The sequence below is a fragment of the Vicugna pacos genome, chromosome 10 (assembly GCF_048564905.1).
Source record: "Vicugna pacos chromosome 10, VicPac4, whole genome shotgun sequence".
Classification (NCBI taxonomy): Eukaryota; Metazoa; Chordata; class Mammalia; order Artiodactyla; family Camelidae; genus Vicugna; species Vicugna pacos.
In genome coordinates, this window is record NC_132996.1 from 17,361,128 (window position 1) to 17,388,708 (window position 27,581).

Sequence of the window (27,581 nt, forward strand, 5' to 3'; positions counted from 1 at the left end):
GGCACTGAGAATACAACAATGATGAATGACAGTACTCAGACAAGGGCTTGTCCATGACGGGGTTTTCACTGTCAAAATGGAAAAATTAAGAACTTTCTAGAGAGATTTATTTTTTAAACATTAGATGTATTTAATTTGAAGAACTGTTCTTATTCTGTGGTTGTGCCCTTTTTCTTTTCCTTTTTTCCTTTGTGGTCCTAAAATGACTTCCCTTTTATAAAGGGAAAGGGAGTTCCCCACCCTATGTTCCTCACCCCCCCTCCACTTAAAATACTTAAGTAAAATAAAAAGTTGACTACCTCATATAGTCAACATTTTGTTGGAAATTTTACCAGCTCATGAAACCCAAAAAGCCTACATTTGTTGATCTGGAGAATTCACTCATCTGTGTACCCGATTATACACAGATGTCAAAACATCTGAATCCTGCCTTCTATGGTTTTCAGCTAATTATTTTAATGCTCCTAAAACCATTTTGTGGCTGTCTTCAAAAGCTGAAGTGTGAAGGGGAAAGATTCAAAGTCCAGCACAGAACAAATCATGCCTAAAATAGAGGTGTAGAGGACTTAAGAAATCACATTTCTATTAATGTGGTAATCTTGTTTCTGTATCATTTATACTTAAAACTGTTTCTTGACCAGGAAAGTTATTTTTTTAAGGACATACTAATAGTGGAGAAATTTTATTTGCTTCTGTGGAGTACTTCATAGAGTAAATAAAAATATAGTGGCTTATGGCTTAGTGCCTCCTTTCAATCTACCATTTCAGTGCCCATTGGTTATTAAGAATCTGATTGGGTTTTGTTTTTTTAATTTTGTATTGTGCAGTATTCATCGGTTTTGTCTTGTAACAGGTTCAGAAGAAGAACCCAGTCCTGTTTTGAAAACTTTGGAAAGGAGAGCTGCTAGGAAAATGCCTTCCAAAAGTCTAGAAGATATTTCATCAGATTCATCAAGTGAGAATAAAGTTTGCCCCACTGTCCATGCACCCATCTAAGCTTAAAAATGCTTATGTGCTCTTCTGTGGCCTCACTGCATGCTGTGTGCACTGGAACCCCTAAAGGGGTGGTTAACAGATGAGAATAACTTTTCCTGAGTGAGCTGAAGAGACTTACCCTAGAAACTTTTCTTTTAAAATAATGCGTGACTTTTGGTTACTAGAACACTAGGTTTCTTTGAATTGAAGAATCCCAATTTGAGTGTTTATTCAAGGATAGTGAGTTTTAAGACTGTAGTAGCTAGTGGGTCTAGTAATAATAGCTACCATTGATTGAGCACCATGTGCCAAGACTTGGCTAAGCGTTTTACATGAATTACCTCATTTAACTGACATAAGCAACCGTATGAGGGACGAATTGTTATCCCCATTTTACAGATGAGGAAAGTGAAGTTCAGAGAGGTAAAGCAATTTGCTTCATGTCATACAGCAGAGCTGAGACTCAAAATCAACAGCGTTTATCAACAGCTATTATCAAGAGCGTTTATGAAGTGACCGTGTTAAATATAACAGTGTTGGATGTCTGATGAATTTTGCATGATATGGAGATGAATTAGTGCTTAGCCTCAAGGTCTTTGCTTTCTCTTTTATCCTTTATTTTCACACATTTCTTTTGATTCGTGGAATTAAAAGCCCAAAGACTACCTGTCATGCAACACTTCAGGCACTCTATTTCGCAGTGGTTGCTGCTTTAATCAGTGACGGGTTTCTTCTGGCATAAAGCATAATGTATACAAGGACCTGTGAACCAGACAGACAGACTTAGAAATTATGACTTCTAGGGTTTTTTTTATTTTATTTTCATTTTTAAGCTAAGATACACCCCTGGGATTATAGATGGTCATGAGAAAAGTTACTGAGTGCAAGTTAACCCCTGCCAAACTCATATGATTAAAAAATGACCATTGTCATGTTTAGAATATTTTTATGCATCTGCAACTGCGACTGAAAAGTCAGAATTTAAAAAGAAAAAGAAAAAGAAAAAGCCATGCCACTAAGCAGCTCCTAAAATTCAGAGATTTTCAGAGCTCTAAAGACAGTAGTCCCAATTTGAAATGCAGTCCTTACCCTACTAAAGATCTTGGAATCTCAGGGTTGAAAGGAACCTTGAAGGTCACCCATTCCAAACTCCCCCCAATGCAGGAATTCCCTCTAAAGCCTTCTCAACAGGTGGCCAACCCCCACATCCGCCTGAATGCTTCCAGAGAAGGCGAGTCCAATCCTTTGTTGGATAGCCCTGATTGTTCTTCCGTATGTTAGTGATGGGCCCTGAGGAGGGGAAAAAAAGCCCAGCAACAATTGTCCAATTTGGCAAACCTCTTGTTTAAGAAGCATGGAGCTATTTCCATGATGCAGTTTTAAAGTAGTCAGGAATGTGTAGGGTTAAAAAAAAAAATCACCATCAGCTGACGGGTATTCCTGCACGCTCCCTTCCAAATACCGATACCCACTCTCACACTAGCCTGCCAAGATTCCACTTAGCAGCTGGTCCCCAGTTACATCTCTTCAGTTGACTTCCCAAGCAAGGCTCCCAGAGGCATACACAAATGATGATGTACGCACAGAAATATTTGTTAATGACCATGGGTTTGGGAAGGTGTTAGTCATGGCTAGCATCTTACCCTTTCCAGAAGAATAGAGAGGCTGTTGCAGCCCCGTGCTTTCTCCTGCTGCCGACCGATTGCTTGCTCTGAGCTAACCCTCTAACCCTTGGGAGTCCGTGTGCAGCAGTGTGCTGATGTAAGCTGCATCGGGGCTGAAATGGGAGCTCCCGCTATGGCTCTGGCTCAAATAGCTAATCTAAAGAGAAAGTATTTTGGGGAAGACATCTTGGTTGCACCCCTCACCGCATCTTGACTAATTGCTTTCAACTCTGGGGGCTTCCAGGGACACTCTCATTGTTCTTTCTCGCCAAGGGTCAGTCGTGTTAACCATTTGTTAATTTTTCCTGCACAGATCAAGCAAAAGTAGATAATCTGCCAGAAGAATTAGTACGTAGTGCTGAAGATGGTAAATATCTTTATGTATTTGCATGTCTGTCTGTGTATTAGGTTCTGGGGTGGTTTGGGCAGTCACCGGGATGCAGCTGTTAGATAAATAGAAGAACGTCATTTGTCACTATGTGATGAATGGTACCTAAGTTATTATAAAATGGTTCTGACTTGGGGCATTTAATACTGTTTGTATTCTTAAGGTTTCTGCTAGTAATACTGTTTTGAGGATCTCATCAGAGACCCTTAGGAAGCGAGGGTTTCTATAAATAGGAAATTCTATTTCTGTGGGTATGAGCAGATTTTTGCTACTCTGACTTGCAGAACTCCTTGTGAAGGCAGGGAGAGTGGAGTGGATTCCTGGGTTATTCCTGTATTTGATTCTCAAGTCTCAACATTTAGATCTCTAGGTATCATTGGTAATAATTTAGGTTCAAAGGAAAGGGTCACAGAGCAAGAATGGGGATCCTGCCTCTGCTCATGTAAATAACTAAGTATAGACTGAGGATGAAATTATCTGATTCTGAATGTTAAGGAGTCACAATGTCTTGCAGCTTGTCAATGGATCAGGGATTACTTGATCAATTACAGAATGAATAGGGTAATAGTGGGGGGAGGGATGGAAATGAGTCTAATTTTTGTGGTTCAGCATTTATGCAAAATATAATTTATATTCGTGTGCTAGGATTTTGTTTTCTAGATTGCCTGCACTATAATAATAAAAAGGTATATTAACTAAGCATTCCTGTATAAAATGCAGCAATGAGCTCCTCAAAGGTCGTTCCTTACTTTTATGTAATAGTTTTGTCTTTCTCATTTTACGTTTACAGCAACCTCATTGAAGTAGGTGGGGCAGTGATTTTTATCATCATTTTACAGATAAGAAAAGCTCAGAGAAATTAGGTGCTTTTGTCGACGCTCCTGTAGTCAGTCAGTAGGAGGGTGGGGACTGGAATCTCGGCTGCATGACTCCTAGTCCAGTGCTCCTTGCTTTCTCCATGCCGTGGTTCAGTGAGTGAGAGGAAAAGATGCTGAATATCCCCTATGCTTGTGTTAGATTTTTAGTTTAACAGGAGACCTTAAAGAGGCAAAGAAAGAGTCACAGTGGGGAATGGACGAAAGCAAGCTGAAAACCTGTCAGATGTATTCTGCAGTCTTAGTTGCGAAACTGACATTTGAGTTTTACTTTCATGTCTCTTTAATCTTTCTGTTAAAATGGTATTTATTCTCAATGTTGCTCTTCTGAGTAGATCAAAAAGCAGATCAGGAACCAGATACAAATGAATGCATTCCAGGAAGTGAGTAGCAGGATCCTTCTCACAAATGACTAAATGTTGATACTCTACATGGTGTTAAATGTACTGAAATAACTAACCCCATTAATAACACAGCATTTTTTATTGTACTAAAGTCTTGCAGCTTACAAAACTATTTCATTCTGACAAGGGTTTTATTAAAAATACTTCTCTGCTATCTGTGTTGAAAGGTTAATTCATGATTCCACCAAGGGAGAGTTGTGTATTTTTTAATTTTTATGTATAAGTATAGATTATATATACACACATTAATGCTGAGTAGTATTGTACTTTTGTCAGTCTCTCTGCTCTTTGAGTCTTTTCTTGAAATGAAGTTTGCACCTTCTAATATCACTTGGCTTTTATGTTGCAGTCTGGTCTTGAGTAGTGGATCTTTTATGGCCTTTACACAAGACTATAGACATGAAGTAATTTACAATGTATTTGGACCTAGGAAAGGACTGCACTTTGACAATTAGTATGTAGTATGGTTGTATATGCCTCTCCACAAATCTACAGAAGCAAATTTTATAATGCCCAGGGTTTAAGCTCTGAGTTTCAAAACTAGGCTCAAATAGTATATGTTCAACATATAAAGCAAGTAAATATCTGAATCTTAAGAAGTAAATGTATGTGACAACATGGATGAACCTACAGGGTATTATGCTAAGTGAAATAAGTCAGAGAAAGACAAATACTATATGATCTCACTTATATGTGGAATTTTAAAAACAAACAAAACAAAACAAAAACAGACTCAAAGACAAAGAAAACAGAAGGGTGGCTGTCAGGTGGGCATGGTGGCAGGGAATAGATGAAGGGGATTAAGAGATACAAGCCTCCAGTTATTGAACAAATAAGCCATGGAGATGTAATATATAGCATAAGGAATATGGTCACTAATACTGTGATAACTTTGGGGACTGATGGTTTCTAGACTTCCCATCGTAATCATTTCATAATGTATGCAAATGTCAAATTACTGGGTAGTACATCTGGAACTAACATAATATTGTGTGTCAACTATATTTTAATTAAAAAAAAAAGAAATGTATGTATACAGTGGTAGCTAATGTGCATTGACTAATTAATATCCACCACCAAGAAAAGGTGATTATTCACTATTTTCTGTTCAATCTTAAGATTGCTATCCTTAACTGTGACTATTGTCTTGAGGACAGACAGTGCATTAAATAAGTGTTTGTGGGTACTAGCAGAGCATACAGATACGTGTGTGTGTTCTCTTAGCTTCCCTGTTTCAGCCAGTTTCATAATCCGAGGCACTGGAAGGATGAAGATAATGATACACATACCTGCCTTCAGGCGTCCACAGGATTTTTAATACCAGTTTCCCAACAGTCTTTGGATGTGCTAATGGTTCTTAGAAGAGCCGCCAAATGAACGAACCATTAGATAGAGAATAAGTGCTGATGCTTGAAGTCAGTGACATCTCATCTGAAATCTGAAACTTTGCTCATGAGGTTCTCCTGCCAGAGATGAAGGCGCTGAGCTCTGGCACATGACCTGACAAGGTCTTAAGAACTACCCAGGAAAAAAGGCAGCCCAGGCTTCAGCGCTTGGTGTGTGTTTTGTGTCTGGCTGCTGCAGAGCAAACAAGACTTCTGTCCCTCAGGGGTTGGGTAAAAAGGCTTCTCCAGTTGCTTTTGAACTGGCAACTGGACACTTAAATTTGAGCATCTTATTTTATCTTCCTATGTTTTGTTCAACATTTAGCCTGAAAAGTGAAAACAAAACAGAGACATAGATGATGTATGTTAATATATGCATCTTCATTGGTGACCTCTTGATTAGCTTAGTTACTGGTCAAGGCAGATAGGTTAATCATGTGCTAAATTCTGGATAAATTAATTTCTCTCTTTTTTTGTGATATCTTCCAAGATGACTCTTAATGCCTGGACTGGGATTATTCCTTTTCTCTAATGATGAGTATGTTCTTACCACAAGACAAAAAGAAGTGCATGATCAAAAGACAAAAAACTAAAGCCCAATAAATGTAGAACTAACTACACTGGAGTAGTAGACATACACTTTGACAATAATAGTGAGCAATGTTATGATAAAAAAAAGTTTTGCATGCTCATTGGACTATATTGTGCCCTTGTAGGACCTAACCTTATACCGTTTCAGCATAAGTCACCCAAATACACACACGTGTTATTGTTTAATGGGAAGTGATTAAAGCAGGCATCATCTTGTGAGACACCAGAAAAGTATTTTGATACATTGGTGAGCCTAAAGCTAGGTGAGAATAAGCAAATACTTAATATGTATAGTTCAATTTTCAGTTTCCCTTCATTAGATTTCTTTAGCTAATATTTAAAGCCTAAATTTGAGCCTTTTGAGTTATATATAGAAATGTAATTTGATTTTTATTTGTTTTCCTAGTATCTCTTTCAGTGAAAAAGGCAGTATATTTATATAACATTGAAAAGATAATTTAAGGATTTTCTATCATGTTTGTTTAGCAAATACTTATATAGGGTCTAATATATGCCAGGCAGTGTTCTAAGTACCTTGAAAAGTATTAACACATTCAGTACAAAAGCTCTGATTCACTAGAAGAAAACTTAGACGTTGTCATTCTTAGACAAAGAAGAAAATAGTTTTTTAACTAGAGTTGCACAAATTAGGAAGAGAATTCATCATCTTATTGTGACTTCCACACATATACTTACTATATCAGAAAGAAACCATATGCTATATTTTCATATTAAATTCTTAGAGTATCAGCTTGAATCATTCAAACTTGGCCTTGGGATATCCCTGTTGAAAATTTTGAGTTGACATGTATCTAAGTAATTTCTATTTTCAAAACACAATTAGTTTTGAAGTTGTAGTTTTTCATAATTCTGAGTCGAGAAATAGTCTTAGAAGTAATCCCAGCAATCACTAAACAAATCAATAGCCAGGATACTTTTATGACTGAGTTGTGTACAAAGATCCTTGCTGTCTGATGAAATAGTTTTTCAGCCTGCAGCATGTTAAAACTACATCTCAAGGAGATGAACCAGTAAAGTGCAGATCCTGTGGTTCAAAGCTCTGATGTGAAAAAATAAAGCCAATTCCCATTGGTAGTATATTTTAATATAATTCAAATCCAACTCAAGTCCAGTCAAAACTAATGGTTCTTAAATTTTTGTTTTCTATTTGGTTCAACTCCTTGCTTGTTTTCTCTGTATAGTTTATGAAAACTGCATGTTGCCTACCTTATGGTCCTGTGCATGTGAACTACTGTGCCTTTAACCATTTTACAAAAACATCTCTGTTCATAGATGAAAGAAAAGTGTGTTTTCAGCTTATGCCTTGTATTTGTCTGACAATTGTGAGGATAATTTTGAATGGAAATGCTGCTGTTTAGTTTCCACAGTGCCTTCACAACCTGATAATCAGTTTTCCCACCCTGACAAACTCAAAAGGATGAGCAAGTCTGTTCCAGCATTTCTCCAAGATGAGGCAAGTTTGTCTTTTGTACCTTCAGAAAAATGGAACAAAATAGGTGGATTTGCTATGCCAAGATTGGTATGTTCGTATTCAGCCATGGCAGAGACCAAAAAGGCCAGCAGGACCAACCTTTGCCTCTCATATCAATAGAGGTAGTGTTGTTGATCCTGGAACAAGTCAAGGCACGTCTCATTTGACTCATACAGTAACTCTTTTTGGTAGTGAAGTCAGTGGCATAGATTTGGGAATGTGACTTTTGTTTCAAAGTGGGTACAAAATAAGAAATCCAGGCAGAAAAATGTTGGCTTGAATTCCTCTGTTGTTTAGAGTACAGTCGATTTGTGAGAGCTTAGTCTAGGTAGCATGACTCGTCTGAAAGCATATGTTAAAATAATAAAGTAACAAACACATAGCAAACTTTAAGAATATCTACTGAGTGTAGGCACTTTACATACATCATCTCCTTTAATCATTGTCAGCCTTGGGAGGTGGGCACCATCATCATCCCCAGATATTACAGATAAGGAAACAGACTAAGAGAGGCAAGGTAACCTCACTCAGCTAGAAAGGGGTTGAACCAGGACTGGAGCCCAGATCTGAACCCCTTGCTGTTAACTACTATACCTGCTGTTTCAAGTAAGAACATGACTATTATCTACTATTCATTTAATACTTAGTAAGTACCAGGCACTTAATATTCATTCTGATATCCAACTCTCACTAACAAACTGTGGTAGGTACTATTTCCTTCATTTAAAAAAAAAAAAGAGCCTCAAAGAGGTTAATTAACTTTCCCCTAATCCAACAGCTACTAAAAAGTAGAGCTAGGATTTTTAACGCAGGTCCTTCGAGTTGACTGAGGTTCTGTGTTCTTGCAGCCAGGTAGTTAGGAGCCTGAGCTTTGGAAGTAGACATTCCCAGTCCTGGCTGTGCTACTGATTTGCTGTATTAGGGACAAGTTCCTTAGCTTCCCTAAGTGCTTTCCTAGTACCTACCTCATTGGGTTATGAGGAGTCGGTGAGGTAATGCAGGGAAAACACATGCCTGACACATAGTAAGTACCTTACTGTTAGCTGTTACTGTTTGCAGTTTTGGTCTGATTTTTATGGTGAAATAAAAGCTTCATCCTCAAGCATTCTCTTAGTAGATGGTATATAAGGAAAGCTCTGGACAACATACAAATTACATCCCTCCTCCCCCACCTCCTGGGCATCCTTCTGTGTATTCTTGAGCCTTAGATGAACTGCATCTACAAATATTCAGCCCTCGCATATGCTTAAAAACCCACATTACAGTTCCTTTGGAAAAAAATCACTCATTCTTTTTTTCTTTTGGGGGGGAGGGTGTCATTAGATTTATTATTTATTTTTAAATGGAGGTACTAGGGATTGAATCTGGGACCTCGTGCCTGCTAGGCATGTATTCTACCACTAAGCTATACCCTCCCCCTAAGAATCACTCATGCTTTGAAACTCATTTGCTGGGAGCCAGAGTAAGTACCTCATGGAGTTCCTATGGTTTTATGCCTTTGTAGATATGCTTTGGTCTTGGTTCATCACATGAATGAAACATAATAATTTGAGAGGCAAATGATACCAGGTCCTGGTTTTTTATGTTTCTCTTCCCTTCAGTTTTAACCTGCTCCCTCATAACTCCATACAAAAGACAGTCCAAATCGTTTGAGTTTGTGCAAGAGAGATGACAAATTAAGCTGTATCATTTTACCTCTCAAAGTACCTCGGGTTGGACTGAATGTAAAAGGGAGTAGGGATGAAATCAGGCCTTGCTCCTTTGTTCACTGTCCCTTTGAGGCTTAGCCTCAGTCACATTTGTTGAGTGCCAGCTTTGTGAAAACCAGTGTTCCAGGTCATCAGGACAAGGTTCCATCCTTCCAATATCACTAATGATCTGATGTTCTAGGTGCAATGTATTACAGTTATAATAGAGAGAAATGGTCTGTAAGCATGTGGGGAGAGAGTGTGACAGTAGAGATGTTAAAAAGATATGGATGTTTTTCAAACTTGAGGAAGGATTTTTTCATCCATATAAATCACACATTTTTTAAACTCCTTTCTTAATCTGCATTAGAATGATCATTTGTTATATTGATATGTAATTGCATGGCCCTGTAATATGTTGGCATGAACTAACCACTCCTCCATAAAGGTGTTTCCCTAACCCCAGGAGCCACTGAACTGCTCCGTAAACTCTCTAACCCCAAAAGGAGCTCATTCTGAATCACAAATGTTTAAAGCTACCATCTAATAAACTTTAGATCTAAATATAATAAAGTTTATTATTGCCACTTTTTTCTTGACCCAGGTAAATATTTCCTGGGACATAATTAAAATAAGTATCTTGTTTTTGTTTTTCTTTTTTTCAAAAATTTGTTAAAATTTAGTGTGAGTAGAATGCATAATTTAATATACTTCCCTATAGCAACAAAAAGATAAGCACAACAGCACTACAGAAATGCCTAAGTTATACACAGATACATATAACAGTTGAAACACAGATCAGACTAGCATTTGTTTTCCCTAGTTTGATAGGTGTCTCAAGTAAAAAATTTGATTTTTAGAGAGGCTTAAGGTTAATGAGAGGCTATGTTAATGAGAGGGATTGTGCATGATATTTTATGATCTGATAGTAAATCTTAGACCTTTTATTGTCTAGGTAAAGTTAATCTCATATATATATATATACACACACACACACACGCACACACACACACACAGTTTTCCAAGCAATATAAATTTATAATATTAAGAGAATGCTTACAAGAAAGCTCACAGCAGTGCTATCTTTTGTAGCACCTTTGAGTCACCTTGTAGGCGGAAAAAAAAAATCACTTATTTTGGTAGCCAGGCACTGCTCTCTTTCTTCGGTGAGGTCCCAAGGCAGACCACCCACCCCATCTTGAATACCATTCCCTGGTAGTTAGCACTAGTGCCCTTTGACCTTGGAAAATTTCGTAGATCAGTAGGATACCAAGATACTATCTTTATCTAACCCCAAAATCTAACAGATTTTGATCTTGACTCGTTCTGAATGTAAACTTTGTGTATATCATATGATGTTTTGTAGAGTGATGACAGAGAAACAGATACAGCATCAGAAGGCAGTTACCAGCTCAGCAGACACAAGAAGAGCCCCAGCTCTTTAACCAATCTTAGCAGCTCCTCTGGCATGACGTCCTTGTCTTCTGTATGTAAACAAAGGCTCCATGTTAATATCCCTCTGCTCTGCCATGCTTCAGTTACTGTAAAATGGCCTTCTGTTGTATTTCTCAGATTCCAAGGGCACAAGCTTTTTTTCTAACCCAGGATTAACTTCTAGCTAGCTAAATCTTCCTTTTTTCTCTTTTTTTAATCATAAGAGAGTTCATATCCAAAATAAATAAATGTGGTTTTGGGTTGGGGAGATGTAAGTACTTCAGAAATAAACCTAAATTACCAAAAAGATGAACCACTAAATTTTTCTGTGCAACAAATGAGGTAACTATTATAAAGTCTGCTTAGATCAGATATGTTTTTATATACTATTTGCAGGTATAGAATTGTACCTCTCTTTTAGCACACCTTTTATTCTGGTGAATAAAAGTACTGATTCACATATAAGGAGAGGCAATTCTTTACCTGACAGAAGGATTCAGAATACGCTTTTCGAAGGAAAGCTCCCTAAATGTAGTTGCTCAGATTTGATTTTGAGAATTTAACTTTACATAGAACTTTCATAAAGTGAGATAGTTTTGTTTGGGCATGTAATATGTGTGTAGAAATGAATATAAATATGTAAACATGTCCGCAAAGATCCAATTATCTCTCTGATACACATACACATGCTCATATCTCACCAGGTATGCTGAAGAAATGATAAAGCTGTGCTTAAATTCTTGCATTTCTCAAACTTAAAAAAAAAATCAATTTTAATTGAATTTCTGCTGATAACAATCAAATGTATGGCCTTGGGAAGGCTTTAAACGTCCTTCATCCATCATCCATTTTCTGCCCTTCCTGACCTCTAAAAGTGTATGGCTCAGTAAGCATTTTCTTAGATTCAGTGGATGAGTAACACAGTAAAATTCCTTTTTAGTGCCTTGGAAATTTGATAGAGCAATGTGTCACTGTGATTTGTGTGCCTGGGGTTTCTCACATCCTCTTTCTTTAACATTTAAAATTCTAAGCATGCCTAAAAATGGAACTCTGAATGCCCTCTACCATAAAATCACCCTGCTTTGAAATGAGCCAGCATCTAAATAACTTTGCATTTCACTTTTCATCTGTGTCTCTTAGAGGCAATTTTTTAAAAAACACTAGTCGTGTCATGTGTATCATGTCAGGTTGTCTGTGTTGGTATGCTCTTTTTTTAAATGCCATACTGAATTAACTGCTTTTGTATGCAAACTAGAGAAATAATGGCAAGCAGGGATTACACCCACCGTCCTTGTGCTGGGTTCAAGAATGAGACAGAGACAAATGCCGCGTCTTTCTCGTGCTTTCAGGTGAGCGGCAGTGTGATGAGCGTTTATAGCGGAGACTTTGGCAATCTGGAAGTGAAAGGAAGTATTCAGTTTGCAGTGGACTATGTGGACTCACTGAAGGAGCTGCATGTCTTTGTGGCCCAATGTAAAGACTTAGCAGCAGCAGATATTAAAAAACAGCGTTCAGACCCGTAAGTATATTTAGTTATTAATCTTGTAGAAAATGAGAATGAAAGAAAGTAATTGAAGGGAGGGTATGTGTGTGACTGCTTTAAAAGGAATGTTTCTGGGGGGAAAAGTTGAGGGAAAATGCTGTTTTATTTACTTTATAAAGTCATACACCAAACTTAATTATAGAATGTCAAAGAAGCACAAAATGTTCCAAGTTGGAAGGGACCTGTGGGGTCATCTTGTCCAATTCCTTCTTTTTACAGACAAGGAAACAAAGAACAGAACAGATAAGCCACTATTTACACAAATTCACATGGTCAGCAGCAAAATGAGGAATGAGGGCTTGAGCCCTGGTCTCTTTGCTCTCAAACCTTCTCTAAAATTAGGAACATATGGGGCATATTTCTTAATGTTAAGTGAAGATTCTTGATCAGGTAGTTTCCATATTTAAATTATATTCTACAGAACTTTAGGGGGAATTACCAATTCATCTTTGAAATCACAAATTTCATTGCATTTCAGTTTAGTTACAAAAGTTGAATGGAATTCCCCACTTATCCCTATGCGGAAGTCGGATTCTTAATTATTTTGCTAGCATAGGGCCAATCCTTTGTTTTATTATAAAAACAACTGGGCTCAGTATCCTTTTTTAAAAAATTGAATTTGGTCTGATTAAGTGTGTGCTAAGCTTTTTATTTTTCTAAAGACAGTAATAACTTCTTTTTTTTAAAATCTGCAAGCATAAAAAGCCTTTTCTGAATAGGAAAATAGCCAATAGAATTAAGCACGACATTAGAGGTCTGTTGTCCTCTCCCTGCCCCACATTAGTTAAGGAAAAAGGGAAAAAGGAATTCAGGAAGTATTTCTTAAAAACTTTCAAAACAATATAAAATGATCAATTCCACTGAAATCACTTTAAATGTTTAAAGATGTTGGTGAGATCAATTATTACTTCCTGCTTTTCTCTGTGTCATGAAATAATTATTCCTGTCAGCTTCCAATGCATTTTTTAAAGTACAGGTAAAAACACCACTTTTCCTTTCTCTGACCTTGTCTGTTCAATTCTCTTTTTTTAGATACATAAAGACTTACCTGTTACCAGACAAGGGCAAAATGGGCAAGAAGAAAACACCTGTAGTGAAGAAAACGTTGAATCCTGTGTATAATGAGATACTGAGGGTATCTATGGCCTCTCTATCTGGGAAAATCTTAAATGGTGACCTGTGCATGTAAAAGGCCATGGCATCTTGGGTAGTATCTCTACAGATGAAGTCAGTCACCAAAAGAGAAGAAGGAAAGGAATAAGCGTTTTTCTGAAAAACTGCTTTGTGAGAGATAATACACCATGAATGTTGTAGGCATTTTCTCAGGCACTCCCTCCATACCCTGCCAGGCAGGTGTTATTATCTGCATCTCACAGAGGAGGCAAATGAAGCTTAGAGAAAGAAAGTAACTTGCTCAAGGATACACAGCTGATAAAGTTGAGACTTGCAGCCAAAATAATCTCTGAAAAGCCTAATTCTGATCATGTTGTTTCTCTGCTTAAAACCTTTGAGGATTCCCATTACCCTTAAGGTCAAGTCCATCCTTAATGTGCACGTCAGCCCCTTGACAACCTGAGCTCCGGCCTCATCTTTCCACTTTGATAGTCTTCGTTCGAGTCGTCCTGATTCCTTTCTGTTCTTTGGAGGAACTATATTTTCTTACAGTGCTGGGACTTCCTGTTCCTTCAGGCTGGAATACTCTTCCCCATATTCTATCCATAATGACCTAAAGCCTGAGAAGCCTCTCTTCCTATGAGAGGCTGTCCTTAACCCCTAAGTTTCCCTGCTGTCTGCTGCCTCAGTCTCCTTGTTTTAGCCTAGTCTAATTATATTAACACACTTTAACTACTGGTTTAATTCTCTACTTTCCCAATAAATTGTGTCTCATGACAGCAGGGACCAATTTTGTGTTTGATAAACTGTGAACCCCTGAGCGAATGACTTAACCCGTCTGCACTTCAGAACTGCAAAAGGGAGAAAAGAATAGCACCTGTCTACCTCAGTAGTTGTGAACATTAAGAGTTACTATGTGTGAAGTGATTAGTATGCATTAAACACTTAGCAAATGTTGACTCTTAGTACAGTGTCTGGGATGGGCATCCAAAAAATGTTTATTGGAAGGATGGATGGATGGACAGATGAGTGGAGAATATAACCAGCTCAAAAACCCATATTCCTTTTTCCTTCAAACTGCATCACGCTGCCTTTGTCCTTAGTAGCGGATTCTTTAAAACTACAAGTATAAGAAATGTTGATCATTCTCTCCTTCTAAAAACTCTTTCCAAGTATTTGGTTATCCTCTGAGAAAAGAGGCAGAATTAAGTTAACTCTCCATCATCATGGGTAAATTTTAACAAGTTTTGATTACAGTTTGACTGTGATACACCTCAGTACCCAGGCTATTTCTAGGTCAGCTACTTCAACCCCATACTCAGGAAAAGCTAATTTAAATGGTAAACTCAGAGAAAGGCAAGTCTGCTACAACTAAAATGGACATTCAATTAGTGTATCATAGAGCCAAATAGAGATTATTTTTAGATTAGAAGGACTATTATCCCTTCCATGATTATATATAATCAAGGCTTGACTACATTTTAGATGAAAAACTATTAGGATGCCAAAAAAAACAAAAACAAAAAAAACCCCAAAACACCATGTATATCTTTCTTGAAAAATATCTTGTCCTTGCGGGACACCAGTAGTGGGAGAGGTTGTATATATATATGGGGCAGATGGTACATGGGAACTGTCTGTACTTTTCATTCAATTTTGCATGAATCTAAAATTGCTCTAAAAAATAAAGTGTGTTAAAAAAATACCTTGTAGGTAGAAAACAGACCATTAAATTAAACATCATTTGTATTTTTAAACAGAATTTGATTTGTTATATCTGGTTAGAACTAAAAGCTAAAGACAGTAAGTAAATAACTAAAAAAGTACAACTTGAATAATTGTCTTTTGTTTTTAGAGAGCTATTGTCGGCTATGATATTTGAGCCATGGTTTGCTTTTCCAGAGGAGGAAAGAAAATCAGCTTTGTGAAAGATGGATTTTACCTCTTTGAAATAAGACACTTAGAATAAGATGACTTTGCAATATTCTTGAGACTTGAAACCTAATAGATGAGAAAACCTGATCTCCACAGATGACTTTTTTCTTCATCTCTTTCATAACTTTGGCATAAAATAATATTATTTACTACTTTAATTTCCTTTTTCCAACTGCAGTATAAAATCGAAAAGCAAATCTTAAAGACACAGAAGCTGAACGTGTCTGTTTGGCATCGAGATACATTTAAGCGCAATAGTTTCCTAGGGGAAGTGGAACTTGATTTGGAAACTTGGGACTGGGACAACAAACAAAATAAGCAATTGAAGTGGTACCCTCTGAAGCGGAAGGTAAATTCAGAGTTTTCTGTTTGTTTAATTGGTTGATTGGTTTGGGGCCTGGTATGTGAGAGAAAGCTGCTATAAAATTGCATTTTTATTCAGGATGCTTATCCATAGTTTGAGATCATTTTATCTTTACACTCTGTTCCATACGTTTCTTATGCTTTTCTCTATATTTTCTATTCTTTTTTTTCCCCTCTCTATTCTTCAGGCTGGCTATCTTTTGCTATTCTATCTTTCAGTTTAATAATTTTCTTATCTGCTGTTACACCCATGGACAGGTTCTCAATTATTGTATCTTTCAGAGTTATATTTTCATTTGATTTTTTTGTGGATTCCACTTCCCTGCTAAAATTCTCCATCATAACATTATTTTTATGAATTTTGTTAATCAAAGTGATTTCAAGTGTGTATCTGAAAACTTCAATACCGTAAACATTTGTAAATCTCTCTCATCAATGTTTTTATCTTAACCTGGTCATTTGGTTCTTTGTTCTGGTATGCCTGTTCATTTTTTTACTGCTTTCTCGACATTGAACTTGAAAAATTCTAGGGATAATTTGAGAGTTTATCTTTTGCATCTGACACGCAGATTAGGGACACACCACTTTAGCCCAGTAATGACTAGATTACCAGACTAACTAGAAGCTGGGGTTCAGTTTTCATGTGGTCTGATGTAGTTTTCGTTGGCCTACGTTTCTAGGCTGTGGTCTTTCAGGACTTCCAACTGAAAGCTTAGGTAGTCTTTCTCAGATTTCAGCATGTATCCAGTTCACCCAAAGGACTTATTAAAACACCGATTTCTGGGCCTTAGTCCTAGGTTTCTAGTTCAATAAGATCTGAGCCAAGTATGCATTTCTAACAAATTCTCAGGCATTGCTGATGTTGGTGGCCTGGGGAACCGTACTTTGAGAACCACTGGTCTAGAGTATTTCTTGAGGCCATCTCTCCTTAGCTGGCCATGGACTCCAGTTTTTGCCTCCCCAGCCCTGTGAGACTGGGCTCTGCTCAGTTTCTCAGTCTCTTTCTGCTAGGCTTAATTTGCTGCCAAAATCAGCTAATGCCTCAAAGTGGAAAGCGGAGGATGTCAGGCTCTGACATCTTGTCCATTTGAGTCCTGTCTATCTTAATAATTCTTCAGCACCTTCAAGTAGATTTTCTTAATCCAGTTTTTTAAGTTGTTCTCAGTGTGAGGGTTGGTGTGATCCCAGCTAGTCCATTATAGCTGTTAGTGACACATACAACTAATACAAACTGTTGTTTAGTATCTACACAATAAAACAGTTCCACTTAAGAATTGGTTCCCAAATATCACATCAGAATCACCTGAAGCACTTATTTCTAGGTCTACCCAAGATTTGTTAGATCTGAATTCCTCAGAAGATGTCAAAAGCATCTCATTTTTAACTAACTTCCCTTATATTTCTATTGTACAGCCATGTTTTGAAAATAAGGCTCTAAAGGACCAGAATTTGAAAGTAAAACTGTCACTTGTAATTGAAAATAATAGGTATATATTTTAAAATTATTGTTCAGTCTTTGTGATTCTACTCATTTGGTCTAAAATAATCTGATTAATGCAGCTTTGAAAATGTATTTTTTGGTTGCCTCCCCTACTCTTCTTACTCCTTCAAAGAAAAAGAATACAAACAAGTCGTTTTATGTGCTGACTGAATGACTAATAAAATAGATGTGTTTTTATAAAAACCAAAGCATCCCAGAACACCTCTCCATTGAAAGCCATTCTGATCTCTCCATTGTCTCTGAGACTACAGGCCTTGAAATGTTTTCTGGGTACCCTGCAAGATTTTCCAAGATACGCAGTATAGCTTTCCCAGATAGAAAGTGACAGTCTAACTCTGATGGGAAGGGAAATTTTAATCCAGGGCACTCAGGAGTGATACCTAGTCTCAGACATGGGGCAGATATGGTCCAGTAACAGAGTACTAACAAATGGGGTAAATGGTTTGTGTCTCAACCTGCTGACATTGCTTTTTCAGACAGCACCAGTTGCCCTTGAAGCAGAAAAGAGAGGTGAAATGAAGTTAGCTCTCCAGTATGTCCCAGAGCCAGCTCCTGGTATGTAGTGATTTTCTGTCCTGATTTATGCCCTTTTCTCATCCCCCCCTTTCCAAGGATTTCTTTGATATTTTCAAAGGTGAAGTCCTAAATAAACTTACAGACTTAGGAATGGTATAGACCAAACAAGTCAATCCACAGTTGTAAACTAGAAATTTTTCTCTTTTTTTTTATTGTGGTAAAAACATACAACATAAAATTTTCTTAACCATTAAGCATGCCATTAGTAGTGCTAAGTATATTTACGCTGTTGTGAAACAGCTCTCCAGAACTTCTTCATCTTTGTATATCTGAAACTCTGTACCCATTAAACTACAACTCCCCTCTTCCCTTCCTCTCCAGGTTCCCCTTCCTGGTAACCCTATTCTACTTTCTGTTTCTGTGAGAAAAATTCTTTTTTTTTTCTGTCCAGGTGATGGTTGTTGTTTTAACTTTCACCTCACTCTCACAAAAGTTTGTGTCTGCACAGTGTGAATGGTCTTTCCTGTACTCAGAATTTGGATTTATTGATAATGCTGTGATACAAATAGAATCAGAGTGGGGGTTTTTGTTTGCTGGTTGGTTTTTTTTTTTTTTTCATTTGTTTGCTTTTTTTGCCACAGGAAAGAATTCATATAAAGCCCCAAAGAAATCCGAGCTCATTTGTCTTCTCCTCTCAAAGTCTCCTTAGGAGAGAAAGCTTTCCCTTCCAAATTACTGATTGCATCCTTGATGTTAGGGCCTCAGATCTCCAGCGCAGTTAAGGAGCAAAAGACTGTCAGGAAATGAGTGTTAGCCCCCGCTGTCCGTTCCCATACGGTTCTTCTTAAGAATCTATGTGAATGTTATGACTGAAATCAGGGGTTGCAAACTCAAATGCTTTCAGTCAGCAGGCAGCACAGCTAGTGGGATGACAGACATGATGGATGGTGAGGACAGTGACTGAACTAGAGAAAGGCATTCTAATTCAGTTAAAAAAAAAAAAAACCCAAGATTGGAAGGCAAGTAAAACATATCCTATCCTTAGGCCAGAGGGCTGCCAAACCACCAACTTGTTACTTCTGGATCTTTCTAAAAAGCAGATTCTTTTATATGTAATTTATATCCTATCATTTATGGTCAGCATGCATAGAAATTCTGCCATTCTCATTTCACATTTCCCCCACTATCATTTCTTGGCGGGGGGGCAGGGGCACTGTGTGTTGTGATGGGCTCCACCTTGTCTGAGTTTTTGAACATGTGGTTTCTCCTCCCTGGCACAGCTTCCTCTTCTTCTCACCCTGTCGAAGACTTAGATGATATCCCATTTCCTCCATAAAACTTTTCCTGAATATATTTACCCTCATTAATGACATCATCTTCTAGAACATTACAGTAATAACCTGGTCCTTCATTCTATATTACATTTTTATAGTCTTTATGTTAATCTCTCTTGCTTAACTATTAACATTTCCCAAGGACATAGGTTTCTTATGTTTCTGGTATATCTAGTGACATTCCTAGCACAGGGCTGAGTTCATTAGATGCTCATTAAATACTGGTTGGTTGACTGATTGGGTTAACCTGTCCAGAAAAATATGATAGTATTCCTCTGTCCATGTGCACCCAACCTAGTCAACAACTTCAGACTAAGCCAACCGCTCAGTGATTCCCTGTCCATAATATTGGCTCTTATATGTGTCTACACAGTAGTCCTGTAAAATGTGTGACTACTTTTGACAAGAAGAGTGACTATACCTTAACCAGTACCTGTTTTTGTTATTTTATACTCAAATATGTTTAAAATGCCTCCCATAAGCACCAGTTGATATTGGTATTAATATTTGAAAGTATATGCATTTCATTGGATAGTTTTGAATAGGACTGTGAATGGATGATTTACATACCTGATATCTATAATTGATTTTGTTCAACCAAACAAAACCCAGAAAGAATGATGTAATACCATGCACTTAGAATCAATAAAATTGTTTTCATAGAGCTATCTGAGCTCAGTACAGCCAGACTTTGAAGGATAGAGTTAAGAATAGATATAATCAGTTGGTATCATAGCATCAAGCACTAGCCAGCATCGCTGTGCCAGACCATTTTTAGATTGGCATCTTTGGATGCAGTATTGCCAAGAGAGGATTGGCAGTGGGATTTCATTTTCTGTCTTTTTTTTCCATTACAGGTAAAAAGCTTCCTACAACTGGAGAAGTGCACATCTGGGTGAAGGAATGCCTTGATCTACCACTGCTAAGGGGCAGCCATCTAAATTCTTTTGTTAAATGGTAACAGCAATGATAGCTCTGCCTCCCTCTGTTCTATAATAGCTTGGCCTGCTGGTTTGTTTTAGTTCTCTGCATCTGTGATGCTGAAACTCATCATTCACAGTATAAATGAAATAACTTGAGACAATGATGACATGAGCTAGAAGGATCTGTGACATGAACCCTCCCAAGACTTCGTTTAGTTTCAAAATCACAAAGATAAGAAGGTATACACACACACATACACACACACACACGTATACACACACACACACAATTGAAACCAGAGAGCACATACTCATATATGTGATGTTTTCCAGGAGGTACATCTACTGGTGAGGACAATATTTAGTTCTAAAGAATTTATGAAATGTCTAATGGTTAGATGCCAAACCCCTTGGCTCCTTTGTGGAGCACCTGTTTTGTGGCCCATTTACAAATGACTTTTTTATCAGCTTGTAAGTATCTGGGAAGTTATTTGCTAAACAGACCCATACTAATAGTTGGCTCATAAGAGCTTAAGACAGTTTGGGTTTTTAAGTGGCAAACTTTTTTCTCTGTTATAATAGGAATGCCTGGCATCTAAAAAATAGTAACTAAACAGATATAGTGTGCTGTCTTGTCTCTTGACTAATTTTTATCTATATAGATTCTACCACAAGCCCAGTTGTAAGTATTTAAGTTTATATGACATTATGTATGATTTTCCCTGTACATATTCTTCATAGATGTCAACTGGTAAGTTTGTCAGTCTCCCATTCCAAGACTAGTCTCAGACCTTGCCTTTACAAGAGGCACCGTAGGCTAAAGTCAATTCAGTTATTACTATAAATTAAATGTAAAAGATTGCATATATAATTTATTCCCAGAGTCAAATCTAGCAAGTTGGAGATGTTTCTCTTCTTTTTCAATTCTGTACAAGACAATTCTTAGGCTATCACAGATAATCAGGAGTAGACCATGCTTCCAAATTTTAAAGGAATCCTCAAACAATTGCTACATAGTAAACCCTTACTAAATGCAGACACTGAACTAAATTGTTTGCATAATATATAATTCTAACATTAACCTTATGAAGTAGACATCACTATTCCCATACTACATATGAGGAAGCAAGTGTCTTGAGAGGTTAAGTAAATTTTCTGTAACACACAGCTATTAAGTGGCAGATTCAGGATTCAAAGCAAGTCTGGTCCACTCTCATGCACACAGTCTTTCCAGCAGGATGCCCCACCTGCCATCACCATCTCTCCACACTCTTCTTTCTTCTAGTTCCTCCTGCCAGTCCTCAGTAGCTGAAGTGCACTGAAAGCATGAATGTTTACTATTTTATTAAAATGCCCTCACAATATTGTTCCCTTTTTAGTACCATCCTTCCAGATACAAGTAGGAAAAGTCGCCAGAAGACAAGAGCTGTAGGGAAAACCGCCAGCCCTGTCTTCAACCACACTATGGTGTACGATGGGTTCAGGCCTGAAGATCTGACGGAAGCCTGTGTAGAGCTTACCGTCTGGGACCATTACAAATTAACCAACCAGTTTTTGGGAGGTCTTCGGATTGGTTTCGGAACAGGTAACATTTGTTACAGTTTTAATTTTCCATGAGTCAAATGCTTCTGGGAGACACTAGAGGTTGGTTGGTTTGTTGCTTTGCTTCTTCCTAGTGAAAACAGATATTCTGCTTCTGTTAAGTGAAATGAATGAGTGAAGGAGTGTCAGACTGTGTGCCAAAGACTCTAGATGTGAAGATTAACAGGATGTGATGTCTGTCAGCACAAAGCTTAAGTTATTGTGGAGGGAAACAGAAAAGCCTTCATTGTTACTCATTCCTGAAACAACATTTATGGCCCTTCCTGGCTAAAAGTGTGCTTTGTGTAATAACAGTAACTAATATTTATAGAGCTCTGGTCACTGTACTGAGTGCTTTATTTGCATTATTTCATTTAAGCCTCACAGCAATTCCATGAGTTGTTATTAATATTATCCCCAGAGAATCTGATGTTCCAAGAAATTAAGAAACAGCTAATAAGTGGCAGAGCCAAGATTCAAAACTGAGTCTGTTAGACACTAAAGCCACACTTCCTTAGAGATCACCTCCAGCGCAATACAGGAATCCTCTCTACTACTCCTTTATGCACCTGACAGATTCTCATCTACCTGTTACATAAACGTGAAGAGAAGTCATTACTCTGGCAGTAATGAGAATAATCCCACTGTTGTATGTCTCAGATGGTTAAACAGTTCTTTTCTTATATCGAGTCCCAGATCTGCCCTCCTGGTGATATTAAAACTCTTCCTGTCTTCCATTGGTAATTATAATTAGGTATTGACCTATTTTTTTTCCCCCTCAATGAGCTATTCCTTTCTAAATGCAAAGCTTCCCTCTTTTCCCAGGTAAAAGCTATGGTACTGAAGTGGATTGGATGGACTCCACTCCAGAGGAAGTTGCTCTCTGGGAAAAGATGGTAAATTCCCCCAACACTTGGATTGAAGCAACCCTGCCTCTCAGAATGCTGTTGATCGCCAAGATTTCCAAATGAACCCAAAGTCCACTGGCTTCTTCACTGAAAACTACTAAGCGGGTGGAATTTGATCTTGAAAATTTGACTATGTTGACAGAGATCCTCACCTTTTATCTACTGCCACCAACAAATGCTACACAATATGTTAAAGTCAACCTGCATGTTCTTCTTTGGTTACAAGGCCCAAGAGATTTAAATAATAACAAGATGTTTAACTTATTCATGACTCCAACATTAAAGAAGATGTTTGAGAAAGCTAAGAAAATCAACCTGTTGCTGCTGCCAAAAATGAAAATAAAAATTAGATATAGGACGTTGTTAATAAGCAAAATTTTTCAGTTTGCTGTCATGTGTTTCACACCACAATACAGTTAGGAGGGCCTGCCACCTGAGCATTGAAAACCCTTACAGGAACTGAACAAGTTGGTCATGGAAAAGAGTGACAGAAAGATACTCCTACAAGGGGAAAAACGGGTAGAATATCAGTGATGATAAAGAATTCGACTGTAAGAAAACTATTTACTCTGTAATCTCTATTGAAATATAGAATTCCATGTTAGGGCAATGAAACTGAATACTGCATGTATTTCTGCCTTTAGAATTTCCCTTTTTCCGGTGTTGAAGTCTCAAATGTGCTTTGGTGCCACCCACTGGCCATAGGTGGAATTCCACTTTTGGCTTAATTTTTCTCCTAAAACAAGTCTCATGCCTGTATTTTGTAATAGAGTTACCTGTACGTAAAAACGAAAACAAAAACCTTGCGTGTATAAGATTCTGTTTTTATTATAACTACTATATGAAAGCAGCATGGGAGTATTCACAGACATGCCTTGTAACAAAGTTTTAATTAGAATGTCAATTGATAAATTACACTGTACTTCCTATATGTATAATTTTCCTAAATATTTTATAAAAACCCTTAGAATAAATTATTATATGATTTAACTTTATTGTCAAATTAATGTGACTTCTTACTTTAAATGAAATGCTTTCTGTTAAGAATTCTAAAATCAGAATTCCCTAATAAGGCTAAAGAACTGCTCTAAGTTAGTGTTTTTTCAGTCTTTACTGCAACTCTGGACGTCGTTTCTTTAAGTGGGAAGCTTCAGCTATGTTATCAAGAGTAGAATTTTTTTTTCTAAAAAGTAGTTGAAGGTAAATTAACATTTATTCTTAAAGTTTTCCACAGAGACATTTTTGGCGCATTTAATACATACAGCATTACTCTCCCTGAGAACCCCACTAGGTTGCCATTCTCAAGACAAGCGTAGGATTTAATGTGGGTTTAGGGGAAACCTGGATGGTGGTGGAGAGAGTAAGACCTTACAACAGGTGTGTAACAAATGTCACTGAAAACAGCTAGAGTGCTTGCCTCCTCCCCCAAACAGATGTTAGAACCTTTAACCCACTGGTTGAGCCACTAACCTAGAACAACACCCTCCCCCCATTGTCTCTCAAGGTCTTTTAAGAGGATGTGTAATCTAGCTCTATTTCCTCTTTCTGTTCTGAATGTGGGGAGGGGCAAAATAAGCTGATTGGAGACACCCCTCCAAGGTTGATCTGGAACCAAAGCCCAAATCCTGCCACAGCTCCTGCCACTTCACAGTACAAACTACTTTCTCAGCCTTTTTTCCAGTTACTTGCTCAGCGATCTCCCAGCATCCAGTCAGCTCTGAAGCACTAATGAGATGGGTTCTAGCTAGCTCATGGAATTAAAGAAGCCCTGCAGGAACACAGGTTACTTTGGGGACTCAGTGTCTGGAACCAGGAACTCAGATACCATATCCTCATCCTCAGGGGCTGGGAGATAGCACCACAGGCAGCGTCAGTATCACAACCTCTCAGTTAAAGCACTTCTTTCTTTCCTAGGTTCAGCTTGCAAGAGCTCTGGGAGTAACTGGCCAGGCTTGGGTCATGTCCCCACCTATTGGACCACTCACTGTGGCCAGGAATGGATAGGGTAAGACCTTATGATTGAGCCTGTTTGGATTATGTGTCTACCCTGTGGCCAGGGAGAAGTGATTCATTATCAGAAGAATGGGGTATGATATAGACAGGAGCACTGAAGAAATCAAGGGCTAGGCAACCATGCAATTTGTGTCTCCCTCTGGTGAAATTACTTCAAAATTCCATTATTTTAAAAACGAATATGTCAAAGAATCACTGCCGACTTTTATCCGAGATGCCTAAATTTCCTCATCCACCATGACTACTGTAGCTTCTAAGTAGATGGTGAGGATCCTGGCCGGCTCACATGGCCTAGAAGTCCACAAAGGCAATGCTGTTAGCCTCGGCTCACTTCCAGGGAGCCTGCTTGGACTTCTTTGCACATCTCTCATCCGTATTCATCATCTAAGTAAAAAAGTCAATGAACATCTGCCTTCTCCTGTGCTCTTACTCCCATTCTAGGCTGGGATTGCTCTTCCATCTCCTCTCTCTGTCTCTACTCCCAGGCTCATTCACTAATTTCACTAGTTTGTTTCCACATTAAAAAATGTCCCCACATATTTAAATCCAATCACAGAACATTCCTGCCACCTTTTTTTGGCTGACTTGTTCCAAAAGAATTTGTTTTCCTTCAGCCTTACAAAAAGAAGACTCTCACTGTCCATATTCCACACCTGAGTCAGGATGGACCTTAGATTATTGCACCCCTATCTTTATTCTTTGAGAAGAGTGATGTGGCTAATTTATTCACAATTATGTTAGCAGTTATCACACTGAATTGCTGTTTTCTATTTGTCTCCTTCATCAGACTGAAACATCTTAAGAGCTGGGACTGAAAACCTTGGACATAACAGTTTCTCAGTATGTGAACTGAATAAATGAAAGAATAAATAAGCAAGTGAATGAATGAAGTGTGAACTAAAGGCCATAAGCTTTGGTATCAAAATGATCTGGGTTTGAATTCTGTCTCTATCTCTTATCTCTGGGTGCCTTGGGGCAACTTGCTTAACCTTTCTGTGCTTTAATTTTTTTGTTCCCTGTTAACTATAAAATGTGAATAATAATGCTTCCTTTCAAGAATATTGTTAAAATAACACTGTAAACTGACTATATTTCAATTTAAAAAGACTATTGTTAGAATTAAACGAGAGAAGATGTACAAATGCCTAGTACTATGTAAGGTATATAGAAGAACTCTGTAAATAGTAGCTTAAAAAAAGAGAAGTTAAAAGACTTAACAAAGACAAGTAGGGGGAACTTGTTGGTCACTACTAGGGAGAATGTTGGCCAAGGTTTATGACTTCAGTCTCTAGGAAGGGAATACACTGGATACCTTCAGGATCAAAGGTAGGTGGGGAAAAACCAGTAGAACAATGAAAACCATGGCAGAAAGGAGCCAAAAGGTATTACTAAACTGTAAGTTCTCTGAGAAGAGTGATACATCTAACTTATTAAAGTATACTTAGTATCTCACACTGTGCCATACATTGCAAATGTTTGAATAAATTAATGAATGAATATTGATTAAGAACTTGTAAGATTCTTAACCTTAACAAGTAATCTATGGATTTAATTACTTAAAATAATTTTAACATAGAAGAGATATAAAATATCCTTAATGTAGAAAATCTATTTAATCAAAGATATCATTGAGCATCTGCTGTGTGCATGGGACTTAGAAAGGTAGAAAAAGTGGGCTCCATAAGCTCCTCAAGAAACAAGTGCTATTAACATTTTGAGTATTTCTCCTGCCTTCTTTTTCTTTTCTTAGGAAATACATCCTGTGAATTCACTTTACTACATCAGACAACCATATATGGTAAGCAGCAAATAAAATATTCAATGTACGTATGACCCTTTAATTTAAATGGGAGTGACTGTTCTAATTTTCTAGTCACGTGCCTCAACTTTACAAGTTCCATTTCAGTATATGAAGCTTCAAATTTCAGGAGAAGTGAAGAAGAGAAATGAGGGGCAAATTTAAAATAAGTTTAATTCACATTTTTTTTCAAGTCTTGGAACCCACTTTCATAAATCCTAAATATCCTATAATTTAAGTAGCTATTAAAATTTTAGTTCAGGAGCTTTCCCTCATCCTCAACCTTGCTTTCCCTGTATACACAAGAGAGTCAGGATTTTGGAAGTGAGATCCTGATCTTTGAGACCAAAGGGAAAATTTCAAACCCTTCTTTCAGATCTGTTTTGCTCCCAGTGAAATCTGACGCATACAAAAATCCACCCAACATCTACGATAATGCCCCTCCCTACTTTTTCCTTTTCATCATGTGAGAGAGAGATTAAGTCTAACCACCATAAATAGTGATTGCAGGAATAGCTAACTTTTTTTTTTTAATTTGTTCAATATCCTGGGTACTTTCTTTTTTTTAATTGAAGTATCATCAGTTACAATGTGTCTGTTTCTGGTGTACAGGCAACATCCCAGTCATGCACATACATACCTATATTCATTTTCATATTCTTTTTCAATAAAGATTATTACAAGATATTGAATATAGTTCTCTGTGCTATGCAGCAGAAACTTTTTAAAAAATCTGTTTTTATATGTAGTGGATAACATTTGTAAATCTCAAACTCCCAAATTTATCCCTTCCCACCCCCTTTCCCCAGTAACGATAAGATTAGTATGTCTGTGAAACTTTGTTTTGTAGATGAGTTTATAGTGTCCTTCTTTTTCTTTTTCTTTTAGATTCCACATATGAGTGATATCATATGGTATATTTCCTTCTCTTTCTGGCTTACTTCACTTAGAATGACGATCTCTAGGTCCATTTGTGTTGCTGCAAATGGCATTTTATTCTTTTTTATGGCTGAGTACTATGCCATTTTAGAAATATACCACCACTTCTTTATCCAGTCATCTGTTGATGGACATTTAAGGTGTTTCCATGTCTTGGCTATTGTATATAGTGCTGCTGTGAACATTGAGGTGCATGTATCTTTTAGAATTAGAGTTCC

The 27,581-nt window shown here is 37.5% G+C and overlaps 1 protein-coding gene across 12 annotated transcripts in view; it reads left to right on the top strand.

The window, feature by feature from the left end:
• SYTL2 (synaptotagmin like 2) overlaps positions 1 to 23,603 on the top strand; it is a 124,071-nt gene extending 100,468 nt beyond the window's left edge. For 8 of the 12 annotated variants that reach the window (XM_072969049.1, XM_072969056.1, XM_072969050.1 and 5 more), the window contains 12 exons: positions 854 to 955; positions 2,953 to 3,006; positions 4,238 to 4,285; positions 7,662 to 7,756; positions 10,829 to 10,948; positions 12,246 to 12,415; positions 13,472 to 13,574; positions 15,666 to 15,836; positions 17,828 to 17,906; positions 20,059 to 20,158; positions 21,504 to 21,709; positions 22,531 to 23,603. In XM_072969049.1, the coding sequence (XP_072825150.1) occupies positions 854 to 955; positions 2,953 to 3,006; positions 4,238 to 4,285; positions 7,662 to 7,756; positions 10,829 to 10,948; positions 12,246 to 12,415; positions 13,472 to 13,574; positions 15,666 to 15,836; positions 17,828 to 17,906; positions 20,059 to 20,158; positions 21,504 to 21,709; positions 22,531 to 22,676 (1,394 nt within the window). In that variant the 3' untranslated portion in view covers positions 22,677 to 23,603. The remainder of the gene's footprint in view (positions 1 to 853; positions 956 to 2,952; positions 3,007 to 4,237; positions 4,286 to 7,661; positions 7,757 to 10,828; positions 10,949 to 12,245; positions 12,416 to 13,471; positions 13,575 to 15,665; positions 15,837 to 17,827; positions 17,907 to 20,058; positions 20,159 to 21,503; positions 21,710 to 22,530) is intronic. The other 4 variants (XM_072969058.1, XM_072969055.1, XM_072969057.1 and 1 more) reach the window with 3 other exon arrangements.
• Positions 23,604 to 27,581: the final 3,978 nt, after the last annotated feature.